Raw genomic sequence first — 20000 nt, forward strand, 5'->3', positions numbered from 1 at the left:
TTAATTAGGAAAGGCAATATATATTTTTCCGTATGGAAAACCGACAGCGACACATTAGTCCATTCAAAAGACCGAGTAGTTTTTTGTGGTAATTTTCGCGTTCCCTTTATGGATAAAGGTTACTGTCGATAAATGTTTCCTTTCAGAAAGACCTTTATTCCTGCATTTTTTTTTTTTTTTGGCCGGGTATGGTTAGAGCTGTTAGAGAGAGAGAGAGAGAGAGAGAGCTCTTATGTACTCAGATATTTGACAAAGTTAACATCTTAAAAAAACTTATTCTGTAGTAAACCACCTGTGAAAGTTGATGTTTAATATTAATAAACCGAATTATGAGAGGCTTCTGTCGAGAATATTTCCCTTCACTCGAGCATCGTGTCAGATGTTAAAGAATAACTCTGAGGCGAGGCGGTGGCGTCGAGGGACAGGAATCTGAACGATGTTCTAAAATAGAATGAAACTGGAATAAAGTTTTTGGAATGACGTCCTCTCACCAGAGGAAAGGTTTGGAGGAAGGGTCCAAATGGGAATATAAAGAAGGGAATCTGGAATAACAGTTGGAGAAACAAACAGACGAGCCAAGGAGGGCCAGTGTAACTAATATACGAAACTGAGATTGAGGCCTGATGAAAGGGAGATCGGAGAAATTCTCTCGACTCTTAGGTTTCTTATGGAAAGGGAAGACCAAAATGGAGTTAGGTACAGAGACAAAGCGAAATAATGGGCACATAGGAGAGGGAAATAAATGTAATGGAGGACTGGTGTCGAAATAAAATAGGACGAGGATAAAGCGAAGGAAAATGATAGGAAAATGGAAAGAGGAAACAATATCTAAGAAAGGATAGGCACAGAAATAATTTAGGAAAATAAAATAAACCATGGAAAAAAGAAAATTGTCTTAAAAACAAAGCCACTCTCATTGAGGAAGAACTCCCGTGAATGGAAGATTGCTGCTGGTATGTCATTTCATATTAGCTGCTCAAGTGGAATAACTTTTTCAGAAACTAGGTCCATTTCCCCAGTTTTGGGTTCCTGCGTGCGTGGGTTCAATCCTGGTTTGTCTACAGAGATGTAGCGTCACAAAAGAATATTTTCTTTGCTTTGAGACAAAGGATGTTTGATTCCTTGGTAGTTCCACTTGCCACTAGTATCCTCCTCCTCCTCCTCCTCCTCCTCCTCCTCCTCCTCCTCCTCCTCCTCCTCTCCTCCTCCTCCATCACGCCAACCTCTCATAAATAAAAACAATCTGATATTTGATTTTGCTGAATATGATAATTGCCTGCTTCCATTTCATGCATGGCCATACAAAAAAAACCTTGAATGTGCTAACTCCGGCGATCTCTCTCTCTCTCTCTCTCTCTCTCTCTCTCTCTAAAAGAAGACGCATATGTAAGGAATGAAATCGTCTCTGTCGAAAATACCTGGCAGAAAATATTATCTTCTCAGAGCCATAAAAGAGGGAAAATAGATTCTCACTCCGTCCTCCCAAAAGCAAGAGAAGGGTAATCACAAGATTCGCTACTGAACATCAGTTAACGGAAATGAAATATAAGAGCAGCTTAATCAGTCACGCTTTTGTGGCTAACTTTCCATCCTAGGTGCTCTAACTCTGCCTGATTTATTGCCCTAATTATCGATCAGCCTGGATCATTAATCACACTTAATTTCAATCTTACAAATTTCAGTGTTACTCGGAACTCGGGAAAAAATTCATCCTTAGGTTATTATAGTCTGTTGGTTGTTTATTTTTCATGTTATGCATCGTTAATTTTTCTTAATAATTTGTAATTATTCTAATGATAGTCTTACATCCCTAAAGGAATCCTAATTGGTAACTGTAGTGGTATTTTTTGAAAGTCTGTTCATTACAAATTGGAAGAACAAATAAATCAGTAACTGCTAACCACCTAAGGAATCTCACTCTCTCTCTCTCTCTCTCCTCTCTCTCTCTCTCTCTCTCTCTCTCTCTCTCTCTCTCTCTCTCTTAAAATATAAAGCAAAAGACTTGGAAACCAAAGACTCATAAGAAAAGAACCCATAAAAAAAGATTTAAAGAGACCATGGGCATTAAGAAATTATCTTTTTTCCCCGAGATGCATATTATATATAGGCTGAGTTCTTTCATCATCACCTAAAATTATTGTCCAAACTCGATTTTGTTGACTTGTTCTGCCTCTGGGGAACCTCTTTCAATCTTATGAGCATTGATTTTTCTCTTATTTTTTCATGAGGTTGCTAGCCCTGCATCATGGATGTTCACATTTCTCGTACGGGTCATTTTGATTATGGACAACTCTCTCTCTCTCTGTCTGTCTGTCTGTCTGTCTGTCTGTCTGTCTGTCTGTCTGTCTCTCTCTCTCTCTCTCTCTCTCTCTCTCTCTCTCTCTCTCTCTCTCCTAGTAACACAAAACGGAAAATTTTCATCCATTTGTATTATGACCCTAACTATTAAAAATTTATTTCGATTATTTTTATTGTAGATGTTAATTTTTTTTTTTTTTTAGCTATTTTGCCGTATGAGGTAAACTCGTAAGAGTGCAGTTTTTAATGACTACAGATATCAAATATTCAAGTATAATGGTTAGGATGGAAGTTAGTACCGTGTCCTAAGTCTGTAGAAGAGAGAGAGAGAGAGAGAGAGAGAGAGAGAGAGAGAGAGAGAGAGAGAGAGAGAGAGAGAGAGAGAGAATGTATCATTTTATTCTCAAGTTATGTCACATATTTCATTTTTAAATATTCGTGAAAACCTTCCCAGACAGACAACTCAGAAGGCAAAGGATCTATTTTCTTATGTATCTTTCTCCGAGGAACCATCTTGCAGACCCCTAGGACCTCTCGCCCATTTCCTTCTAAGAGAGGGCTGTGCATAAGTATTTCTCAAGAGAAGGAAGCGCGTGCCTGCATCGCATCACCAAAGGGAAGCATAATCAGGGAATCACAGACTTCTCAAGGAAGCGCGTTGGTGTCAGCCATATGGCTGTCAGAGGTTCCTAAAACCAGGCCATTGTAATTTGTAGTTATCATCCAACTCCTACAGTAGGGAATGGGACGAGTTGTATAGCTGTCAGGATACCAGCGTTTTGATATCCAGGAGAATAAAAGAGTTGAGGATAGCGAAAGAAAATTGTGTAGAATTTAGTAAATAAAAAAAATAGAGACCAATGTTGACAGGGTTTCCTGACTAGCTCGATAAGAGCAGCTGGTAATCAGTAGCTCCTCGAATGGGCGTCAGTAGTTAGAGCTCCACAGAATAGGAAGTTGGTAAATTGTCTTCTCTTCAACGAAAAAAAAAGTGAAAGGGAATATGACGCATCATTTCCTCTTATAAATTTAGCTTTGGACCAGAAAGTTGAAATGAGGTTTTCATATGCAAATTCAAGCCAGGTCATCGATTCCACGCCGTGCGTCAATAAGTTAGGGCAGTTTGCAAGTCAGTTTAGGACTTAAAAACAGTTTTATCATGACCATTTCCTTAATTTTGTATCAAATAAATCTAACACACGAAAAGGCTATTAAACCATAAGCAGCAGCTCGATTACGTAAGGTTACCCTTTGTAATACCATCACGATGGTGTAAAAATCTTGTTAGAAATGAACATATCCCACTTCTCATGTCTCAAATTCTAAAGACTGTAGACCTTTCTCCCTCAGACAGAAATCATGTACTCACAAACATGTAACGGGACCTGTCTACCAATCTACATATACAAAGCAAATAGTGTAGAACTTTGGTTCTGTGTGTGTTCTCATAGAAGGCTGAACAGTTTTCCTTTTAGATCAACCTTTTCAAAAGAAAAAAATAAAGAAAAAAAATTACTGTAAGTTAGTGGCCTAGTCCTGATCCACATAACAACAAAACTCTGAGAGAATGGTCAAAAGTCCATTTCTAACTTTTCTTGAAAATTTTACGAAATTTCCTCCCAAGTCCTGAGAAATATAATTATAATGATTTCTGTATATAACCTTGCGTCGCAGCGGACTCTTTGACGATACAGGTATGACTTGGAATATCGACGGATGATCTCTTGTTTGCCAGTTTTTCATAGGCTGTATTTTATCAGAGATCTTTCACTTTCATAACTGATCCCTGATCCTCTTTTCCTGCCGAGTCAACCAGATTCGTTGAACAGCAACATCGGGATGCAGTAATTGTGCCTCGCTGTCGAACTTCTCAGTTCCAGAGGTCCTTATTCCTCCTTACCTCACACAGTTGGACTTAGGAACAGTCTTCCTGAGGATTTTGTGCTTTTGGAAATTCAAAGCTTCAAGCGGAGATGAAACACATTACTACCCTAAATCAGATTTCCTTGTATTTTAATAATTTACTCATATTTTTATCTGTTTTTATATTAATTTGTCAATTTTTTTTTCTTTTCTAATACCTGACCTCTTCTTTCTGTATTTCCCGCTCCCTTCCCTTCTGTTACTTCTTTCAAATGGACACCATGTTCTTTGGAAGCCTGAATTTCTAGTCAGTGGCATCTGGGAGCTTCTTCTATTTGAATAGGGGTTATGTTCTGAATAATAATAATAATAATAATAATAATAATAATAATAATAATAATAATAATAATAATAATAATAATAATAATAATAATACAAACTATAAAACAACGAAGAGACTTGGATGAAAACTTAACCGAATATATAAAATAAGTAAACGAGAGAGACTTTAGGAACGGTAAATCGATTCCGAAACTCACCTTCAAACGTACTGTAATAGGAGAATACGCCTAAAACCAAACTAAAATCTACCAGTAACGTTATATTATAAAAAAATGTAAACGACAACCGCAGAATGCACTCTACCATTTCGGGACTTTAAGTGATATTTATAAGGGAGAATCTCGTTGCCCGTTCAGTTTGAAATGAGATATTGGACCATCATTTTGTGGAATATGCAGTTCCTGGTTTCACTGGTAATATGACAAAAGTAGAAAAATGTGGCTTGAAATGTTATCGGTTGCAAAGACTGAAAGAAGAAATGGCATGGGAAAATAATAACAAAATGCTTAATATTCATGGTATACCTTACCACTTCATCTAGTGTAGTATATTCGAAGACATGCAAACTGCAGATCTGATTTTTAGGGATGATATACTTTACTTTAATCTTAATGGATTAATGATTAGATAGCCAAGCACAGTATTAACATTGCGTTTACATGCAAGGTGCATACATAATAAACTTCGTATCACGACCGTTACCAGTTTTATTACATATTACGTTTGACATATATCCTCTGAAGTAGCCTAACACATGAAAGAATTGCGGATAAGTGGCCCAAAATTCTACCTGGACGGTGGGATGTTGAGTTTACCTTGGAACAGACACCATTAGTCTATGATTTTATGGTCTCATCAAAGAAGTCAAAGTGAATATGAGACGCTAAGTTTTCTTATAGACAGAGCGGGATTCGGAACCGCGCACAAGTCTCAAGCAACAGAAAGACACATGCCCTCCTAAAAGCTATTTTACTTGAACAGCTGATATTTAAATGACAGCAGAATCAGTCTTCTTTTCTCGAGAGTTCCAACCCCATTATGACGGCCATGAGCGAAGGCGTCTTTGTGACATTTCCGAATGTACTGTTTCTGTTTTGTGGTTTCTTTGTGTCAAAAGTTGGGCTCTCCTTTGTGAGTGGTCTCCTCACTAACGACAAATATTGTTTGATTTTCTGTTGACATCCCTATATATATTTTTATGTGCTCAAGATGATGATTTACATAATAAGTAATATTCTCTTTGTACGAGATGCTTTGACATCTTTTGCCTGGTTTTCTTCATCGTATCACTTACATTTTTTTACTTTATATTTGTCACATATTTACTTGACACATTTTCCATCTTACCAAATACATTTTCTATAGAATTTTTAATTATAATTCGTTGTTCTAAAACAGGTTTTCACGAAAATTTTTATAAATTAAATTGTCAGTGTTACTGTGTGAGTACCAAGTATGATTACAAATGGAATGTTCAGTGTACGTAACTCAAGAACTTCGAAGTAAATCGTATGAAAACTGTTTCATTGTGGGTCATACAAACCCTATTACTCTTTAGCCCAGATGAGTACACAGTTGAATAATTTCTTAGTCTGAAAAAATTAAAACCTATAAAGGGCGGCTTCTTTCCAACAGTGAAAGTAACGTGAGGAATCAGTCGTATCCATGGTACACCATTTGTTTTTTCTTTCTTTTGGTACTGTCCGGTAAAATGTCTTAGAGGAGGCAATTCTGCCTTGAGCAGTCAAACAGAAGGACATTCCACCACAGGTGGATTTCATGTTAGAGGAAACTTTTACAAATTATTTGCTATTCATTACTGGAAAATTCTGACAGTAAATAAAATTTTCTTACACTGCCTACGCACATATTGCAATATTTATAACCGACAAATCCATAAATATTGCAAGAATAATTTTCTTATCACTGCTTATAATTCCATGTAACCTAATTTATTTTGCAATAACAGTACGTCAGCACATATACATCAGATTCCAACAATTGCAGTTTCAAGTAACTACAAATAAATATAGCTTTGCCGTGTCTCTCTTGAGCATCCAGACCTCCTGGCTCTTGTGCATTTGAAGTGCAAACGAAGCGACTGGCTCCGTCATAGTTAGCCATATAAGATCCCAGCTCATTCCATGGCGTCTTTCTGTGACTCTCCTCTCCTGAATCGTTCGGTTTCTTTATCTTCTCCTCTTTTTCAAATTTTAAGATGTATAATTGTCCTTTAGATTCACTGGCATTTCATTTGGTATCAGTATTTTGTCTCGTAATGTTGCTTTACATGTTACGTTTAACTGATAACAATCCCAAAAAGTCGGATAACACATCTTCCAACAAACTTTTGCTCCTCTCAAGAATAATCCTTTCTGATGATGTATTTGCCTAAAAGATCAAAGTTCAACAGTATTCTTCTCGTTACAGAGATGGAAAGTTTGTTAACATCTGTCAGGTTTCAATAGTGTTTGCAAGGGATGTCTAACAACAGGCTTCCTTTTTTGTATGGCTTTATGATGATATGTGACATTTCTTTTTAATAATTATGTGAAAACATTTTTTTATAAATGCCAACAATATAAGATATAGGCTATATTTTCTTTCATAGATTAAATGTTCTTCGCTGGTTTACCAGAATCTATGTCTCTATAATGTTCTGCTAGTTGTCGGTATTCTTAATACAATAGCACTCTAATTATGATAAAGTAGGTCCGCGTTCGAACCCTTCCCGTGAAATGGTTTGGCGAGCCAGTCAAGAATTCTAGAGGAATTTATTTCTGGTGATTTCTAGGAACAAATTCATTTCTCGTTATAGTCCCTTATATTATTAATGTGGCTCGGATTCATATAAGACACAATAAGCTAGCATTTAGGTCCAAAGTGTGCTATGGAAAAATGAATGTATAATACAATAGTGTACTGGATTACTAGCCACGTTAAATAAGTCTAATTCTTCCATTTTGATAATTTTTACAATGGCCAGCCCTGTTCAATCTCGAATATATGGGATGTAGCTGTTAATATTTTCAGCTCAGTCAAAATAAATCTGGATTAAATATCTTAAGGTATACTCGTAAAGTACTTTTCTGTAGATTTTACTCATAAAAATTCAAGGCAAGGGCAGTTTGTTTTTACTTATGTTTCCGAGGTTAGTATTGATTTTCTCTTCTAACCCTATTATGTATGTCAGCCGAAAAGACAAATGCTTGCCTGTTTAATGAGTTTAATCTGTTCCTTGATGAATAACTAAGAACTGACGTTCGTCATTAATAAGAATAACATTCACATTGTTTAGCATCAAACCTTTTTCTTTTTTTTACATTAAGCACAAGTCCTTTACAGTACTTAGCACAGTACTTTAGAGACCGGACATACTGTACATCTCACGTATAGTCTTTCTGCACATGCGTAAACTCACAGGGACAGTAAGGTGGTGTGTTTGTGTAAATCTGTCAGACCCAAGCCGGCCTTGAACTGTGGGCTACCACAATGGAAAGTCACCGGCAATACCAGAAATAGTACCACTCTAAAGGTACAGTACAGGTTTCTCAGATTTTCATGATGTATGATGCCTCAAACAAGTAAATTACACGTGGATGATTGATCTCTTTGTTACGACACTGAAGCATTTATTGGAAATGATTTTGTCAATTACCTTCATCATTCTGTTACTCAGAATCTTAGAAATAACTTTATAATCAACACAAGAAGAACTATTGCTCTACATTTCATCATTTTTTCTTTTCTTGTGAATTAAATTGCTACTCCAGTTGACTTAAGCTGATATATAAAAACTACATAAAAAAACTTGTCTAATAATATCCCTACAATTCAAATAAACCCAGCTAAGATACTATCAATACCTGGTTTTTCTTTTTTTTTATAATCTTTGATTTTACACTCGCCAATACTTCCTTTTTCCTTTTATGTAAATTTACATGTGATTATCTCAGGAATTTAAAACACTAAAAGATCGCGTTCACAGTTACCTAGAGTAGCCACCTTGTATAAATTCTACGTGAACGTTATGTTTGAGCCCATAATACCTTCGTTTTTAAAGCTCTAATAGTTGTTTTTTTTTTTTTCCAGGGAACGTGATTTTGCATTGAATAGGCGTCTGGATATACGTCTGAGACCCTTTCAGATTGTGGAATGTTTACTTTCCATCCCGTGGGTTTTGGGGATCTCCTTACCATTTCTTTAATGCTATTTCTGTTCTCCTAAGTCTAGTGTGTGTGTATTTCAGGGTGCGTGTGTGTGAGTGTGTGTGTGTGTGTGTGTGTGTGAGAGAGAGAGAGAGAGAGGGAGAGGCGGAAAAAGGAAACATTTTTTGTTCTTTACAACCCAATTTTCCGCGTATGTAGTTGTTCCTGATTGTTTTTGTTTTTGTTTTATGATAATTTTTAAAATTTACTTCTCGTATCCTTATTCTCTCACTCTCTTACTATAATAGTTCGGTTTATTAACCTTCGGGTACCTGTTGTTGTTACTCGTTCGTGTCCTTTTTCACAGTGCTTTATTAGACTGTGAACATCAACCAGGAATCCCGAGAATGAGACGCCCAGCTTCTTGATTTACACAAGAGCTAATTTCTTTGAGAAATTGAAAGCCGGAAGACGAAGATTTTCTGAAGGGAGCGTTAAGGAATGATAAGGATTCCGGCTAATTACTTCTCTAGCGAGGGAGTCCTCACGACGGGTCTTGAAAGCTCGAGTTAATGGGATGTCGAGTGAGATGCAATGATGGAGCGGTGAAAGTGTGAGTGGATGACTGGCCATGGTGTGCAAGGTATGTTCGGTTGAGGGAATGCTACGAAGGAAAAGTCGAGAGAAATGATAGTTCGATGTATTATGATGAGGATAATATGGAAGACTGTGACAATTATAACAGGGAGGTGTATGGTAGGATGCAGACGGAGAAGTAAGACAGAAGACAGAAGAGTTGGCAGGGGAATACCAGAGACCTCATAGGGAAGTAGTGCCGTCAGTGCACCTCACGCAGTGCGCTGTAGGCATTACTTTAGGTTCTCTACAGCATCCCTGTGGCCCCTAAGTGCAACCCCTTTTCATTCCTTTTACTGCACCTCCTTTCATATTCTCTTTCTTCCATCATAGTTTCCATCCTCTCCTAACGATTGATTCATGGTGCAACTGCAAGGTTTTCCTCCTGTTACACCTTTAAAACCTTTTTACTCTCGATTTCCTTTCAGCGCTGAATGACCCCATAGTTCCCAGTACTTGGCCTTTGACCTTAATTTTATATACCATTCCATTCCAATAACAGTGAGCATTTGAACTGGAAAGATATTGTGAAGATCAAAAATTTTTTTGTTATAAAGCAATTATACCGGATTATTATTATTATTATTATTATTATTATTATTATTATTATTATTATTATTATTATTATTATTATTATTATTATTATTGCAAAGATGTTATTATAAAAAAATTAAATACGCATTGATTTGAGAAAATCCTATGTAGAAAAGTAAAAGTTGCCAGAGTATCCATTAAATAATTGGAGATAAAAAAATTCAGTTATTCACTCAACATATTGGGTAATTTCTAATTACGTTTGTCTGTTTAAAGACGTAAACATAAAATAGTAACGAATAATATATACACAACTAAGACATGTAGTGCAAATCTCACAAATCTAAAGGTCATACACCCATTTAAAGGTAAAGGTGGGCAGTTGTTACTGGACTTTGTATAAATTTTCTTTGATGTTTTTTTCATTATTTTTCTTGCATTACTCCAATATCCTCGGCATTTTTTTTTTCTCCCACTCCAGAAACTACGGAGGAATGAAAAAGACTGATAAAAAGCGTTAATTGTGATGATGATGGCTTTACACATCAGGCAACTGCTTCATTTATGGGAATTAGACCTTATCAGTGCTTCTATATGTATGGCTGGAATAGGTGGGATTTTTTTAGCAAGTTGCGAACGGAAAAGTAGCTTTCATGTATAACATAGTCTCTGAGTGGCTGGTGAGCCGTATTGATGAACCGTGTCTCTGTGCACAAACTCTCTCTCTCTCTCTCTCTCTCTCTGCATCTTTGATTAGAGCTTATAGGTTTCACCTCCTACATTATCATTTATTTTTTTTCGTTATCGTTGATATTTCCCCATACATTTAGTCGTCAGTCATCATCAGCGGCGGTCTCTCTCTCTCTCTCTCTCTCTCTCTCTCTCTCTCTCTCTCTCTCTTTCCCTAGGTAGGTGTTTATGACCCTCATATTCACCGTCAAATTAATTTACCTCATACAATTTTCCTAGAGAAGGCTACGATGAAAAGGAGTATGTAAATGTTTGCTCAACAATGCCATATCGTTAAATCCTGCGACTGCCTAAATCTAGAGTTTTCTAAATTTTTCATTTGCCTTTCATTGTTTTGGAACTCAAAAAATACTCGGTCATTCAAACGAAAGCTGAGATGATCAGCCCCAGAACTCTTCACCTTCATTTCATATGACTGTGATATTTATTACTTGCCCCAACAGTAATCCATTTCCTCCTTGTCTTTGCCTCTGGTCATTCTTTGATCTGTTTTCTCTGGATGAAATTCCCTTCTTCTCTCAACGCAGGCAACATGAGCAGCAACCCCATCTTCGGGAGCAACACCACCTGCCCCTCTGACCACCGGGAGATGGATTTCAGAAATGTGAATATACATATCGGAAGGAAACCTGATCCCCATCACCTCACCTGCAGAGAAATACTGAAGGTAAGTTCCGATATTATAAACGTTCCATCCTATTTAAGTTAAGGAATAGTATCCAGTGATGAAGTGTCTTGATTTTTTTTTTTTTTTTTTTTAGAAATCTCTCTATTGTTTGTGCCATCATCTATCAACTAACGAAAATAATTTAACATTCAAGGAGATTCTATGTATGGATGACAGTGTCAGCAGCATGAAAGTCAAATAATCTTAGATTATATTTCCCCTTTAAGGTTTTTTTTTAAGACCATATGCCATTTTTGTGTCACTATCTTAAAATTTACTTTGGTAATCAATCCCACTTTTGAGACTGAGACGTATCTTTTCAAAGTTCATGCATGATAAACTTTGGGTTCCTCTGTCAGAATTTGCTGAAAGATTTAATTTTCTTTCGTAACTTAAACTTCCTGCAAGTTCTCCCCACAGTCTCAGTATTCACTTCCACAACTGTTCCCAGGTTAACAATACCCACTTACTTTAAACAATCAATTTTGCCCCTTTTCGATCATATGCGTTCAACATCTTATTTAACTCACAACTTCATTCACTTTAGTCAGTGTTTCTTCACTTGCGCCCTTTATTATTAATCCATTTTGATAACTCTAAATGTACTTCCTACCTTTCTCCAGTAAAAAACAAACAGTTATTCAAAAGCAGTCACTCAGATTTGCCCAGCCATTTCATCAACTTTTAGTTTTCTATTTACTTCAGAGTTTCCAGTTCTGTATCCTTTCCGTTTATAACTCGGCACAAGTGCCCCTCTTTCATCCAATTGTAGTTCACTAAGCACATTTTTTCCTTCCCCAAACCTCTTATTTTAGTTTCCTTTACATACGTCTATTCTTCCTTCTTTCTTGTTGCATGCACTTCTGGACACTCAGGTCTTTCACCTTTTCAGTTCTCTCACCATTTCTGTGTCATTAACCCTTGTCCATTCTTCATCGACCTTCCCATACCCTACTGTCATCTCTCGTCAGACTTGCTCAAGCGCAATCATATCGGAATTCTAAAACCTGCTTCTCCAGTTTTATGACTTTCCCCTTTATTTCTTAAACTCAGTGCTCTGATATACCTTATGCTACACCTCTCCTCCTCTTTACATCAGTCACTTTCTCTTGTTTTTCAATATGTAATATATGAATTTCTTTTCATCGCAGTTCATACCCTTCCAAGTATACTGTACAGTGAACTTTTTTTATTTTATTTATTTATTTAGTTTTTTTGTTGAAACAGTCACTTCTAACTACAAAGCACTTTTTAGAATATAATCCAGTAAGAATCCCCCAATTCCTATTCACTCTGGGCGATTTAACCCTACCAACCATGTCATCTCAGCTACTTCAATATTCAGATCACCCAGCAGGAACCTTTATTCTATCTTTCACCCAAAAAGGCATAGATTCCACCTGTCTCATATACAATCTGTGCTTTCTCACTTTACCTATCGTGGGGTAATGCATTTGCTACTGAGGTATCTCTACGCCTAATTTCAGTCACAAAATCCAAAAACTTGTAGATTCTCACTGATTTACATTTCCCCGCTGTCTTTGACACAAGAAGTACATTCTTCCTTGACTGACGGTCTCTGCCACGCCGTTTTTCCCATTTTCACACTCATTATCTTTCAAATTTGGTTTTCCATAGTTCCATAGCATCTGACATTCTACATTTTTCTCATATGTATCACATGTACGCATATCCAAATTCAAAGGCTCAATATCCTATTTTTTTCCTTTGTATATGAAATAGTTAGTAGCTGAATATATTAGGCCACAAACACCATGAACGGCCATTTGGTGATTATCACAGCTCACAGAGTGATAAGAACCTGTTGACTGCCGTTTTAGTACGAGATGATTTTAGTGATTTCCCCAAGCCTAAGAAGAGGAAACTATAAAATCAAGTGTTCGTCTTCATTGAGAAACAGTACTGTAGTGATCAGAGACACTTAGTGCTACTGCAATAGAATCAGATCAGTGACTGACGTGACACACACACACATACACACACATATGCATATGCTTATATGTGACAGTATATAAGCGCTTTCTCGTGTATCACAGGATCTGCCGGAAGATTTTTTTGTGAATAAACACGAGAAAGCGCTTGGTACTGAACTCCTGCCTGTCATTTTCCTGTGGTATTCGCTTATATACTGAAGTCACGTGCATCTACTGTGAGTTTTAAGCATAAACGTATATGTGTGAGTGTGTATCTTTTGTGGCTGCCATTATTGGCCTCTGAGTTTATTATCACCTCATGTATTTTTCCTTTTCGTGACAGCCTTTTCCCTCGGTTTTCATCCACTCGGCTTAATCCCCCGAAGAGCGGCAAAAGACAGGCGGCAGCGATTTCCTGAGGCTTAAGTTTCTCGTTAATCTCCAGATCTGTCGGATGTTATGTTCATTACGACATCAAACGAAGTGCCTTTAAGAGCCTCACTGGAGAGAGAGAGAGAGAGAGAGAGAGAGAGAGAGAGAGAGAGAGAGAGAGAGAGAGAGAGAGAGAGAAAAGGGGGCGGGGTGAGAGTGAAGGGGATGAACATTTTGACTAGTTAATCAGAGCAACCAGCAATGTAATGAAGAGATTGAGGATGTGGATAGGATGCTTGGTGGGGTGGGATATAGGGACTGGGCTGAGGGGAGAGGACCAAGCCAAATTACTAGGATTTAGCGTGGGAAGTAGGAAGGAAAATAAAATGAAATGAGTATTAAAATGCTCTCTCTCTCTCTCTCTCTCTCTCTCTCTCTCTCTCTCTCTCTCTCTCTCTCTCTACAGAATTACCAAGGATTAGTTCATTTCGGGGCCGAGTAAGCAAAGCTTTTCAAAACCCGTATCAGAAACCACTCGGCGAGAGGCTGAAAAAGCCTTCGAAACTTGTTCCTGTCCCAGTAACTGATGAATACAAATGCGAGTCAGAATCGGCGTCGAGTGCAGCCGGAAGACTAAATTCCAAATGTGACGTTTTGAAGACCTTTGATCGAATACCGCGCTGAAATAGACACTCGAATGATTCGTCTGTTTTTCCTATTTTTGGCAAAAGTCTATGAGGATGGAGCATTTGTGCAAGGCGAAAATCTGAAAAGAAGAGTCATTAGTGGAGATTTATTTTCAATACGCGTTCGTCGTCGTTATGGTAAAGCCCAATTTTTTACCAGCATATTTTCCTGGGGCATTTAAGTGATGGTGTATTCAGCATTGTCACTTGTATATCTATCTCACTCTCTCTCATCTGTATTATTGTGTCATATTGCAAATATGCCTAATCGCTGTTGACGGTTTCGGGCCGTGAATATATACTGTAGGTATGGACTGTATGAGGAAGGTTACGAAACAGTTGAGCGTCACGATAATCAAAAGTGCCTGAATAGAGTGATGCAGTTTTTAGCTTGCTGACATGCTACTCAATCATTGGGTGAATGGTTAAGGGAAAAACAACAGATCAGAAAAAGGTTGTTTAGCACACAAAAGAAAAACAAAATCAATATGTCGTAATTGAAATCCTGGTGAAGAGGATGATTTCCACTATTACAAAAAAGTACGTTTTTGTACTTAGTAGAATAGCAGGAGTGACGTAGCTTTAATTAAATGCTGTGTCTGATCTACAAACTGCTAAGTTGGTTTTACAAATTTTGGAAAGAAAGGAGACGTGGTTTTGTAAATAGAAGGCATCTCGAAAAGATATGGAGGGATAAATGAAGAACGGTGAGAAACAGTATGATTTTATACCTGATCTACACATCTGTGAAGTTGGGTAAACGGACTGAATGTACTAGAACTAGAGAATAGGTATCATAAATAGCGAGATGGGAATAGAGAGGATTATTGATCAACACTAACGTTGATTTTATACGTGATCTGCGAGCGTTAAGGGTAAACGGGGTTTTGGGATGAAAGGATGAAAAATTATGTCAATACGGACTCTCCAAAAGAGTCTGGATGGATATTGCTAAACACTGTCTATAGACAGGTTGATTTTTTTTTTATCGGAGATTCGAGTTGTGAAACTGGTTAAACAGATTCTGAAATGGAAGGGATGTTGGTGTTGTAATGGAGGTCAGTATAAGGCTGGTTCTTAATGATTGTATGTAGCTGGGCGGATCTTTTTCTAATGTGCTTGTGGCTTAAAATGCTTTGGCCTTTATTTAATTAAACTCAGCTAGTGAATAATTATGTAACGTCGAAATGGCAGTAATACCCCACTTGGAATTTCGATGTTCCGACAATTGTTTTGTGATGTTTAATGATTTAGTCCTCATATATGCGCCTTTCCTGATGAAGCAGTGGCTCCAGAGGGGTCAACCTAACAGTTCTCACAAAGTAACTTGGGATGAGGTTGCTAGCCCCATGCCCTTTTCTGTCTTAGTAACCATACTCCACATTTACTAACCACCAAGATTACTACTTAGGGCTACAGAGGCACAAAATAAGCTTCTGGAAATGGTCGCCTTCTGCTTCCCAGAACTGAACTTGGAACTCCTACTGGAGAACCAAAGGAAAAGCAAGGCTGGGTCCACTTGACCACGCACCATAGGAGATGGCACTAGAAACAGCAGTCTTTCGGTTTATCAGGAAGATTTGGGGATGCGGTTGCTAGCCCCTAAACCTCTCTTGTCCCCATCAGGTGCCTGGACTGGTGGGCTTTAAGCCAGATCTAGCAAGTGCAAACCAAGCGCTACACCATGCTGCCCAATCAAATGTGTTGTTATGAGCATAAGCGATAGAGTCAGGTAGAGTAATAAAACATTGGTCAGGTAATGCAGTTAAGGACCTTGATAAGAGACAACAGTCAGGCTCCAAAGCGAGTGTTTATTGTTAGGCATGTGTTCAGTAGTGGAAGAGGGCAAATAAAGTCGATTGTTATAATACCCTTCAGTATAAGTAGTGAAGGTCTGCTTAGCTGTGCTGTTTTTTATTTGTGTATGTTTTTGTTTTTGGATTTACCGTTATTTGTTTGATATTTTCATCTCATTTTGTGCTTTTCACATACAGGTATATTTTTTCATGCGGAGGCTTGCCTTGCAAGTTATTGATGTTGTAGTATTGTTACTTATAGTAATAATGATAAAAATAATAGTAATATCTCGGAAGAAGACCCTCACTCAAACGTTAAAAAGAATGGCCGTCTGGATGCCACTTAGTTTATATTACAGTTTCTCAATCTCACGAATGAGTTTCTTTGTAGCAGCAGGTAAATTTGATAACAACTGTCCCAAGTTCATTTATTCCGTAACGTTTCGGTAGTACTCTGTACCATTTACAGAAAGGCAAATGAAGCTAGGGGTACAATTACACTGTACTTATACTCGCTTGGCAAATAAAACCAGGGATATAATTATGCCATATTTATACCCGCTGCAGGTATAAATATGGCACAATTGTACCCCTGGCTTCATTCGCCTTTCAGTAAGTGGTAGCGAGCACTACTGAAACGTTAAGGAATGAATGAACTTTGGACAGCTGTTATATAATTTACCTCGGGTTTCAAAGAAACTCATTATGAGATTAAGAAATTGCAATATATACTCAACAGCATCCAGTCACCCATTCTTTTGAATGAAATAAAATAATAATAATAATAATAATAATAATAATAATAATAATAATAATAATAATAATAATAATAATAATAATAATAGTAGTAGTAGTAGTAGTTTTGTGTTCGTATATGATACCAGTTTGATGAATACTTTAACGCTGTGATCTTCATTATAAGAAATAAAGAAACTCCCTTAAGAATTTACAGGAGTTGCTCTAAAAGGAAGAGCCCGTGCCAGCAGGTGGCTGCCTTAATCCTAACTATGTAACTAACTAACTAACTAACTTATCAAGAGATAACAATATAAGTAACTTCGGGGAAGCAGCCTTCTAACATTTACAGCTGAAATTATCAGCGGTTGTATCTGTATCCATCGTGAACCAAAAAAATATCCTTGGATATTTGGTAGTTGATGAAATTGGAAATAGAACCATTTGTAAAAAAAAAAAATGGTAAGGCAATAATTATTCTGCAAATGGTATATCATAAATCAAAACTGCTGTACATCATGATTACGAACAGGAAACACAATGAAGGAAAGTCTGGATCCAGATAAATCATCCACAAATAAATAATTGCATTGACGACAATACGGGTGCTTAAAATTCAGAATACCTTGCATGACAATAATACAATAACCATTTTCTAATTCCAATTGAACAGAATATCCAAAACGAAAGTTCACAAATATTTTGAACAAACAGCGCTTCTGAAGTATCATCATGAATTTTTAAAACGAAACCGCTGAAAGCGAAACATGAACACCGCTGGAATAATTGATTCAAATAAATGAAATGCTGTATTGTAAAATAAAACTAAATTGTAAACTTGAAGTAAAATTACATTACTGAGGTGTATAGATAATTAACCAGATAATGGTTGGTAAGCACAATACAACCTTGTAGGCAACAGAAGGTTAAGCATGAAGACGAAATAACACACTGTAAAATGGTTTCTGATTGCACATGAACTGTATGTAGTCAACTCATTAAGGGGAAGCTCCTGAGGTCTACTGTGAAACTTTTTATACATCAAATGAACGAGGATCCTTAAACATAAACACACGACGCATTGTTGGCGCAAACAAGATCTGAGTTACGAAAAAGAAATCAAATCTGCTCATTGTTGGCGCCACCGAAAGACCTAAGATCTAAGATCTGAGTTACGAAAAAGAATCAAATTGGTCAGACTGAACTCTGTACCATAATTACTCGTTTCCCGTACTTATCGTGTGAGTGCTCCAATTAATGAGCAGGTTTTCAGTCTTGAGGACGAAATACATATTACTATCCCTACCTTTTGTGCATGAGTAGTGTATACTTGAAGGTATTTTAATAGGAAAAAGGAAACATTTGATTATGGTAGATAGGATCGCAGTTCCACGTACCACTTCTTGTGAGCAGACACGACATTGGGGCTCTCTGATCAAATGAGGCAAGGGAAAGCTGCTATTCCAGGTCGCTTGAAAAGTTCGAAAAATCAGGAAAGATAAGCCCATCATTTTCCCACCTGCCCTTGAGAAGAGTCAGCTAAACTGATGTTTGAATCACCAGATTCCTGGAAGTGATAACTTTCATGCATGAATTTGGTGGCTTCCAAGGACTCTCGTTAACCCAATGCTCTTCATTTTCTAAAACTATTACTCACTTGATCATCTTTAAATGAATTAGAGGAATTTATTTCATGATGAAATTCATTTCTCCTTGTAATTTATTCCACAATTGATTTGCTATCAATTTTCTTAGCCACATAAATCGGATGAGCTGTTAATCATTCAAAACTTAATATTTTCTTCCATTGTTAATTTAATTCAAGATGGCATTAACTGTTCCATATAAATTGATTATCAATTTTAAATCAGATGTAAATTCAGTTATATTTCTTCTTGCTAATTTAAAACAAATTCTCACCTTTTGGTTTTGTCTGTTACGAGCTTGACTTTATGTGTAATGATGTGCAAAATTGCCAAAAGTGTGCTCTCTATATATATATATATCTCTCTCTCTCTCTCTCTCTCTCTCTCTCTATCTCTATATATATATATATATATATATATATATATATATATATATATATATATATATATATATATATATATATATATATATATATATATATATATATATATATATATAATATATATATATATATATATATATATATATATATATATATATATATATATATATATATATATATATATATATATATATATATATATATATATATATGTGTATATGTTTATATATATATATACATATATCTGTGTATGTATGTACGTACTTATTTGTTGCTTTGTTTCTGCACTGTTCATTTTACATATTGAACTTCCAAAGTCCATTATAAGATGTAGTGCCATGTTACAAAACTTGAAGCGAAATGTCACCGAGGTCATTTAATCTTTCTTCCCCGACAGATGGCAGCCTACGTCTTGGTGTTCCTCGTGTCGCTGTCTGGCAACCTGCTCGTAATCCTGGTTGTGTATTACAACGCGCACATGCGCACCAGCATCAACCAGTATTTGGTCAATTTAGCGGCGGCAGATCTCCTGGTGACCCTGGTTTGCATGTGGGTGCATATCGTGCGTCATCTGTCGCATCCCAACTATGTCCTGCCGGCCGTCGTCTGCAAGCTGGACGGCTTCGTTCAGAGTGAGTACAAGACAACACATTTCAGCCTCGCTCAGATCTTGTTCTAATCTAATGCCATGTGTATGTTTGAAGGGATGTATGTTTATTTATAGGGTATTAAACGCAGTGGCATCGGATCGAAGAAGAAGGATAGGCTGGGTAAGTGTGAAACGAGGTAAAGATGGTTTTATGAAGGCTGGGTCAAGTGTAAAAGGAAGTAAAGATGGTTTTATCACAGAAGCGGGGCGGATGAGGTTTGACTGCCCGTAATTGCAGTTTTCTTGGCGTTGCTGTCCACCGGTAATATGAATATTATTTCTTCCATTCTTGTCTTTATTTCTGTGTTAATCTCGTTTCTTTTGGTATGTGTATGTGCATATATATGTATATAAATATTTAGTATGCCGACATATAATTATGCACAGTATTTAACAAGTACACATAAAGTAATGTTTATGTGCGAGAGAAAGCGTACGCATGAGACGAGGAAGCAATTTTCAATCTATCTGTAGTATTTACTTTCCTCTGTCGATAATTCGCTGTCGATTACTCGGGATTGGAGTGTTCTCTCATTAATGACTCACTGGAATGGGAACTCG

General features: G+C 36.9%; 1 protein-coding gene across 1 annotated transcript in view; it reads left to right on the top strand.

The window, feature by feature from the left end:
- The window catches only part of LOC136834675 (orexin receptor type 2-like), a 417498-nt gene extending 398029 nt beyond the window's left edge, over positions 1 to 19469 (top strand). Inside the window, exon 3 of the mRNA XM_067097263.1 lies at positions 19188 to 19469. Coding sequence (XP_066953364.1) covers positions 19188 to 19469 — 282 coding nt within the window. The remainder of the gene's footprint in view (positions 1 to 19187) is intronic.
- The last annotated feature ends 531 nt before the right edge of the window (positions 19470 to 20000 follow it).

This window comes from Macrobrachium rosenbergii, chromosome 54 (assembly GCF_040412425.1).
Source record: "Macrobrachium rosenbergii isolate ZJJX-2024 chromosome 54, ASM4041242v1, whole genome shotgun sequence".
Taxonomy (NCBI): Eukaryota; Metazoa; Arthropoda; class Malacostraca; order Decapoda; family Palaemonidae; genus Macrobrachium; species Macrobrachium rosenbergii.